The sequence below is a fragment of the Cucurbita pepo genome, chromosome LG11 (genome assembly GCF_002806865.2).
Source record: "Cucurbita pepo subsp. pepo cultivar mu-cu-16 chromosome LG11, ASM280686v2, whole genome shotgun sequence".
NCBI lineage: Eukaryota > Viridiplantae > Streptophyta > Magnoliopsida > Cucurbitales > Cucurbitaceae > Cucurbita > Cucurbita pepo.
Window position 1 is genome coordinate 7,306,533 of NC_036648.1, and position 8,823 is coordinate 7,315,355.

The window sequence follows — 8,823 nt, forward strand, 5'->3', positions numbered from 1 at the left end:
GGGGGGGGGGGGGGGGGTGTTAAGGATAGTTGACCGTTCACTATAAGACAAATATCTAGATATTTGCCTTACATTACGGGTTACCATATTTGCTCTCTTATTTATATTGCATTCATTTATTATTCTTTCCTTTTATTACTATTTCCATATTATTTGTAATTTACCATATTTCTGTATCCTGAAAATGATTATAAATAAGAGAACTCTCACCCCCATTTAAGGTGTGGTGATTCAGCAAACATTCACAGGAATGATTATAGCTATGCTTTGTTCCAAGGTAAAACTATTCAAGAGGTGAAAGATATGGTGCCCCAAGTTGTTCAAACCATAAAGAACGCGATTGAGGTAATTTTGTGTATATATTTTACTTCTTGAATTAGGTCTTTTTTACTTATCTCTGACGTTTTGTTTTTTGTGTGTGCAGAAAGTGATAAGCTACGGACCTACTCGAGTTGTTGTTCATGGAAACTTTCCAATTGGATGTTTACCCATCTATCTCACCGAATTCCAAACCAATGATACAACCGCCTACGATTAACTTCATTGTTTGAAATATTTGAATGGCTTGGCTTCTTATCACAATGATCAAATCAAGCAAGCTATTGAAGTGCTCAAGAGAGAGAATTCACGCACTATAATCGTATATGGTGACTATTATAATGCATTGTTGTGGATTCTTCGTCGTGCTTTTATACTCAGTAGGTAACTAAAGTATTATTAGCTTAATACAAAAGAATAGATATCTTAATCATTCATGTTTGTGGTATTTAGGTTTTGATGAAACTTCTTTGAAAAAATCATGTTGCGGGAACAGAGGAGACTACAACTTCAGCCTCATGAAGATATGCGGAGTTGATGGAGTATCAGTTTGTTCAAATCCAGATGAACGTGTTAGTTGGGATGGAATCCATTTGACTCAAAAGGCTTACAAATTCATGGCATATTGGCTCATTCACGACATATTTCCACAACTGCATTGCATTGTTTGAATTTTGTTTACTTGTTTATTTTTAGTTTTTGGGTTTTGTTTTTTGTTTAATATTTTATAAAGTTCATTAATAAAATATTAGTATTAATGAAAATATAGTTTCAATTCAATTTCAAACGTAAAATCAAATTATTATTATTATTTTGTAAATCATCCTCATAATGAAGAGAATAAAATTATATAATTCCAATTTAATTTTAAAATCTATTATTTGATTTATAAACCAAAATATCTTTTTTAGTTTCAAATGAAAGTGTGTTATAAACTAATGTTTTTTTTTCTATAAATAAAGTACGTGAAAAAGTCAAAATAATAAATTTGTGAGATTAAAAAGTTAACAATGAAAAGTGTTTTAGACATAGGAGCCCTAATATTTATTACTTTTTATTATTATTGTNTTTTTTTTTTTTTTTTTTTTTTTTTTTTTTTTTTTTTTTTTTTTTTTTTTTTTTTTTTTTATGAATCGAAAAATTCGATCAATCCAATCTAATACATACATCCAGTTTGATTGGATTACGAACTTATTTGTGTTCGGTTGAGTTCAAATAAATGAAAATTTTGTAAATTGAGTTAGATTCATAGATTCTCCTAAAATTAAATAGGGTTGAACCAAATCAACTTGAATTTATTGTTAACTGATATTTATTTTTAAAATATATTTTGAAATTTTTGAGTTGATTGGTTATTTAAAGATGGGTTAGGTTGAAAATTTTACAATTCAAAATAATTGGAGTCTAAACAAACGTCTCAACTCGAGCCAACTCAATCCAGAATCTGACTTTCTTTTAACATACGTGAAAACCATAATAGAAAAATCGTAGGAAGTGTTGGATGATGAAAGTCCTACATCGGCTAATTTAGAGAATGATCATGGGTTTATAATCAAGGAATACTCTCTCCATTGGTACAAGTCATTTTGGGGAAGTACAAAACAAAAGTCATGAGAGCTTATGCTGAAAGTGGACAATATCATATCATTGCGAAGAGTCGTGTTCGTCTAAACATCTAATTTCTTTTTTTGTTCTTATTACTTTTAGAATAAAAAGATATAAAAATAATTTAGGTAAGTTTTTATATTCAAAATCATTTATTTATTATTATTTTTTGTTCTTATTACTTTTAGAATATAAAGATATAAAAATAATTTAGGCAAGTTTTTATATTCAAAATCATTTAATTTTTTTTTTTGTTCTTATTACTTTTAGAATATAAAGATATAAAAATAATTTAGGTATGTTTTTATATACAAAATCATTTAATTTTTTTTTTTTTTTTTTTGTTCTTTTACTTTTAAAATAAAAAATATAAAAATAATTTGGGAGGAAATGAAATAATTGAGTTTTTAGAATTGTGGAGAGAGTTCTACGACATTTAGTTTCGTATGAGATTTGATATCTTTTTTGGAGCGTTGATGACAAGTTCTTTTTATAATTACTCGGTTACAAGTCTTTTACGTTACTCACCGTCCAGGAAGTCTAACCATGGTTAAATTTACTGTCCAGGATTTGGCACCTGATGGTCCCGACACCTTCAAAGAGTAAACCCCACAAGTTGTGTACAATAAAATTAACAATATGTATTTGTATCTTATTAAAAGTAACTACACATATATTTTATGTTTTACAAATAATTTTTAAAAAATATTATTACCCATGTGTTAATTATTTGTAATTATTTTTCTATCTTCATACAAAAATAAGAAATTTATTTAGATTTTTTTAATTATTATCTTTGAATAATAAATATTTGTCCCTTTCAATATAGAGCTCCCTGCCCCAAAATTCATATGATTCACATTTGAATTATTTCCTTATATTTATTTTTTAATAAATACATTTTCGTTGCACCCTCATTGAAATGCTAAAAAGGATAACATTATTTGTTCTATATATATATACACATATATATATTCTAAAGCATGAACAAAGACAAAAATTTACTCAATAAAGCGGTAATTTTTGTTGTGTGCTAGTGAGGACGGTGAACTTCGAAGGGGGTGGACATTGGACAGTGTAGGGTGGATACCAGATGGTGTGCTAGCGAGTACGTTGGGTCATAAAGGGACGTGGATTATGAGATCCCACATCGATTACATAGGGAAACAAAATATTCTTTATAAGGATGCATAAACCTCTCGCCAAGAGACACGTTTTAAAACCTTGAGAGGAATCCAAAACGTAAAGCTCAAAAAAAGATTATGAAAAGTTTTCATTTACGGTTAGTATCATGTTTAAAAAATGCTCATAAGTTTTTACATGTAACATTAAAAAATTTGTAGATAATCTATGAGGTGCTGAGAACTGTTTTTATCCATATAATGACGGTAAATTTTTTTTTAAAACTAATTATATTTTTTAATTTATGGATATTATTCAAACTTCTTTTATGTATATATATAATATATTTTATTATTACAAATGGAAAATGATGGAAATTATTATTATATAATATATAATTAAATAATATAATAATGATTGGAGGGGGATTTGGGGATCTGTTCATTAATTGAATTGGCACAAAAAGACGAAGGAATTCCTTACTTCTTTGCCGATAAGATATGGGAAAAGAAAAGTTTGCAACTTTCAATGCCCAAATTTAAATTTTTATATAACTATTTTATTATATTCATTTACTTAGTTAAAAATATATATATATATATATATATATGCTTACCACTGTAATTTTTTTGGGCTTTCTTTTTTAGATTTTCCCACAAAGTTTTTAAAACGTACTTATTAGGATACCGTCCCGTGTTCACTCACTGGGTCCAGCTCCTAGCATCCTCACTAACACTCGTTCCTCTCTCTAATTGATGTGGGATCTCACAATTTACTTCCTGTTGAGGCCCAACGTCCTTGTTGGGACATCGCCCTATGTCCACCCCCTTCAAGACCCAACATCCTTGATGTCACAATGCCCCGTCTCTGACTCTAATACCATTTGTAACAGCTGAAGCCCACCGCTAACATATATTGTCATCTTTAGACTTTCCGTTTCACGATTCTCTTTAAGGTTTTTTAAAATTAGTCTATTAAAGAGAAGTTTTTCGACACTTATAAAGAATGTTTGTCTCCATCTACAACTGATGTGGGATCTCACATAAAAATACTGTTGTATCATTACAAAGTAGTGATACATATAATAGTCCATATCAATTATCAAAATATATACGTCGATAAAAATATGACGAAAAATAAAAATGTATAAATGATGATATCTACGTCCAAAACTAATTAAATAAATATATCTTTTCGAGTTAGATCTATGGAGGGATTTGAAAATGTGAATCATGTGAGGTGGCTATGGCTATGAACATGTGTTCATATTGAAGAAAGGACAAAGTTTTTAGTGTTATAAATAGCATTCCCCAAAACCCTCTTCTCCAAACCATCTTCTCTAGCACTTCCAAATTAGAGACATACAAAATGTTTGGAATTGGGAAGAACCTCGTAGAGGGAGCCTTGAATACCACCGGAGACCTTGCCGGCTCCGTCATCAATGCCGGCGGTAACATCATAGACAGAGTCACCCATCTCCGGGGAAAGAAGATCAAAGGGAAAGTCATTCTTATGCGAAGCAATGTGTTGGATTTCACCGAGTTCCATTCCTCTCTTCTCGATAACTTCACGGAGCTGTTGGGCGGCGGCGTTTCTCTTCAGCTCATCAGCGCCACTCATACTTGTACTAACCTTCCCTTCTCTTTTGTTATCTCTATTTGGTGTCCACATTGTAATGAATGATATCCACAGCAAATGACTCACGAGGGAAGGTCGGGAGCAAGGCGTTTTTGGAGAGGTGGCTCACTTCACTCCCCCCGCTATTCACCGGAGAATCTGTGTTTCAAATCAACTTTAATTGGGAAGATGACTTTGGATTCCCAGGAGCTTTCTACATAAGAAATGGGCATACAAGTGAGTTCTTCCTCAAGTCACTCACTCTTGAGGATGTTCCTGGCTATGGAAAGGTCCATTTCGATTGCAACTCATGGGTTTACCCTTCTCGACGATACAAGAAAGATCGTATTTTCTTCGCTAATCATGTAATCATTTGTTTTTCGTCTTTCTCTCTCTCTCTCTCTCTCTCGTCTTACTTTCGTCGAGATTTTATGTTTTTAATGGAATTATTGGTACGTAGACATGTCTTCCAAACGACACACCAGCTCCTCTTCGTAAGTATAGAGAGGAAGAGCTCTGGAATTTGAGAGGTGATGGAACGGGAGAGCGGAAGGAATGGGATAGAATCTATGACTATGATGTCTATAACGACCTTGCTGATCCTGACGATGGTGACCATCGTCCTATTCTTGGTGGTAGCCAAGAGTATCCTTACCCTCGTAGAGGAAGAACTGGAAGACCACGAGCAAGAAAAGGTAAGACTTACTGTTTTCTAAGGTTAAATTAACTAATATCATGTTACAGTAATAAATAAGTTAACGACCTATCAGTAAAAAGTTAAAAGACCTATTAGACATTTTTAAAACTAAGGAACTTATAATTTGAATCATGAAATCATACTTGTTTATTTGCAGACCACAACTACGAGAGTCGATTGTCACAAGTGATGAGCTTAGACATCTACGTACCAAAAGACGAGAATTTCGGGCACTTGAAGATGTCGGATTTCCTTGGGCATACCTTGAAAGCAGTTTCGATATCTATCAAACCAGGGCTTCAATCCATATTTGATGTAACTCCGACCGAGTTTGACAATTTTAAGGAAGTTGATGATCTCTTTCAAGGAGGGTTTCCCGTTCCATTTAATGCGTTTAAGACTCTCACTGAGGACCTCACACCGCCTTTGTTCAAAGCTCTTCTTAGGAATGATGGTGAAACATTCCTCAAATTTCCCACTCCCCAAGTTGTCAAAGGTAACAACATGGATATCTTTTTCATACAACATGTTTTTAGACCAAATTTTACTAGTTTTTAGTTTATTATTGTATTGATTGTGTAATGATATGGAATAGATAACAAATCTGCATGGAGCACAGATGAAGAATTTGCAAGAGAAATGCTAGCAGGAGTCAATCCTCTAGTGATTCGTCGTCTTGAAGTAATCTTAATGGAGACTTAATATCAATTTTTTCAAATCTTATTCTTTTCTTCCCATTCCTTAATTCAATTTATTTTTATATTCACAGGTTTTTCCACCGGTAAGTAAGCTTGACCCAAAAGTTTACGGGAATCAAAGAAGTACAATCACTGAAGAACACATAAAGAATGATTTGAACGGACTCACCGTCGATGAGGTGATTTAAATGACTTCGAAAACAAATTTGATTTTTTTCTTCTCATAGTTTAGATGAAAATAACCAAAAATGAATTGTTGATTATGTTGGATAGGCAATCAAACAAAACAAACTCTACATACTAGACCACCATGATGCGTTGATGCCATATCTTAGAAGAATAAATGCAACATCCACAAAAACATATGCTACAAGGACGTTGCTCTTTTTGAAAGATGATGGGACTTTGAAGCCTTTGGTTATCGAGTTGAGCTTGCCACACCCTCAAGGAGATGAACTTGGTGCCATTAGTAAACTATACTTCCCAGCTGAAAAGGGTGTCGAAGGCTCAATTTGGCTATTGGCTAAAGCTTATGTAGGTGTAAATGATGTTGGATATCATCAACTCATCAGCCATTGGTATGAATCTTTCTAAATAATTATTCAATTCCAACGTATCATTTACGAACTTACGATACCAACTCTTTTGAAATTACAGGTTGCATACTCATGCAGTACTCGAACCTTTTATTATTGCAACACATCGACAATTGAGTGTGATTCATCCCATTCATAAGCTACTCGTTCCTCATTACAAAGACACCATGTTTATTAACGCATCGGCGAGACAAGTTTTGATTAATGCGAATGGTCTGATTGAATCGACCCATTTTCCATCCAAATATGCTATGGAATTGTCATCTTACATTTACAAGGAGTGGACCTTCCCCGACCAAGCACTACCCAATAATCTCATCAAGAGGTAAATTGGTTGAACACACACTCGTACTTGTTATTAACACAAATCAAGAAGAGATTACAAGACTCTCTCTCTCTGAGTTTTGTATTTCTTGGGATGAAAAACATTAGTAGGGTGGAAGGGTATTTATAGCCGACACTAACAATTTATTCTAGTAACAATTTATTCCTAAAATACCTAAATCAATTTTCTAAAATGCACCGACAATTGACTCGTACGATAATTTGGTTTGACCTTATTGGACTAGTGATGATATCTTAACAAAATCATCTTCAACATGAATTTCGTATTGACTTCCTTTGGGTTTGGTTTGTGTAGAGGAATAGCCGTTGAGGACTCAAATTCCCCGCATGGACTTCGACTACTAATAAATGATTATCCATTTGCTGTCGATGGGCTTGAGATTTGGTCGGCCATCAAATCATGGGTTACAGATTATTGTTCTCTTTACTACAAAGACGACAAGGCAATCCAAAACGACTTCGAACTCCAATCTTGGTGGACTGAGCTGCGGGAGAAAGGCCACGCTGACAAGAAACACGAACCATGGTGGCCAAAAATGCAAACTTTATCCGAGCTGATCGAGTCATGCACGACCGTCATATGGATCGCTTCAGCTCTCCATGCAGCGGTGAACTTCGGACAATACCCATATGGAGGGTATGTTCTCAATAGGCCAACTACAAGCCGCAGGTTCATGCCTGAAGTTGGCAGCGCTGAGTACAAGGAGCTTGAGTCCAATCCTGAGAAGGCCTTCCTAAGAACAATCACCTCAGAACTACAAGCACTGATTGGTATCTCAGTCATTGAAATCTTGTCAAAGCATGCTTCGGATGAGGTGTACCTTGGGCAAAGAGCTTCCATCGAGTGGACTTCGGATAAATTTGCATTGGAAGCGTTTGAGAAATTTGGGAAAGAGCTGTTTGAAGTTGAGAATAGAATTATGCAAAGGAATCAAGATGGGAAGTTGAAGAATCGATCTGGACCTGTTAACATGCCCTACACCCTACTTGTTCCATCAAGTACTGAAGGACTCACTGCCAAAGGAATTCCAAATAGCATCTCTATCTAAGTCGTCTAATTAGTATTTCAAGGGAGTTGTGTAATTTGAAGGTCGCAAATTGCACTTTAAGCTACCCATTTATGAGGAAATAAAGACCATATTGTTAGTTTAATGTAGCCTTTGGTTGGATTTCAATTTAATGAATAAAAGTTGAGTTGATGTAACGCCCATTTAATATATATATTAGAATAAAAATAACAAAATAGAGAAGATGGTTTAATATATATATANTATATATATATATATATATATATATATATATATATATTAAAATAAAAATAACAAAATAAGAAAAAAAAAAAAACTCCCGCCTCTCCTTCAATCTCTCATCCCCTCCCCTAAAATACCTGTCTCATCGTGTATCAATAATTCATCAAATAAAACAGAAACAGAAAGAAAATATTCTCTCCAGGAAACAAATGCATATGATGGAGAGATGGTTAGACAATAATGACGGATAGATGGTTAGACAATAATGGAGAGATCAGAAGAAGGCAGATAATGGAGAGATGGTAGGCAGATAAACGAAGAGAGATGTCATCTCACGTTAGTAGTTTTACCTTTTCATTTTATGAAGGATATTAGCAATTATTTAGATATGGGTGAGAAATTTAGAAATTAACTTGTTGAAATGATCTGAATTAGAAATTATCTATGAAGAGTCCTGGTCAAGAAAAAAAATAGATAGATAAAAAAAAAAGATGAAGATAGGGAAAAGGAAGATCTGGAAAACATATCCAAATAAAAAAAGATGAAGATTTGGAAAACAAGATTAAAAAAAAAAA

General features: G+C 33.4%; 1 protein-coding gene and 1 pseudogene across 1 annotated transcript; both read left to right on the forward strand.

The window, feature by feature from the left end:
* Positions 1–989, forward strand: part of LOC111805562 — a 4,214-nt pseudogene extending 3,225 nt beyond the window's left edge.
* Positions 990–4,359: 3,370 nt separating this feature from the next.
* LOC111804712 (linoleate 9S-lipoxygenase 6-like) lies at positions 4,360–8,162 on the forward strand. The gene is made up of 9 exons (XM_023689471.1): positions 4,360–4,669; positions 4,738–5,027; positions 5,123–5,357; positions 5,517–5,855; positions 5,955–6,040; positions 6,129–6,236; positions 6,331–6,635; positions 6,715–6,978; positions 7,294–8,162. Exons 1-9 carry the CDS (start codon positions 4,414–4,416, stop codon positions 8,045–8,047), a joined length of 2,637 nt encoding a protein of 878 aa, XP_023545239.1. The 5' UTR covers positions 4,360–4,413; the 3' UTR covers positions 8,048–8,162.
* The last annotated feature ends 661 nt before the right edge of the window (positions 8,163–8,823 follow it).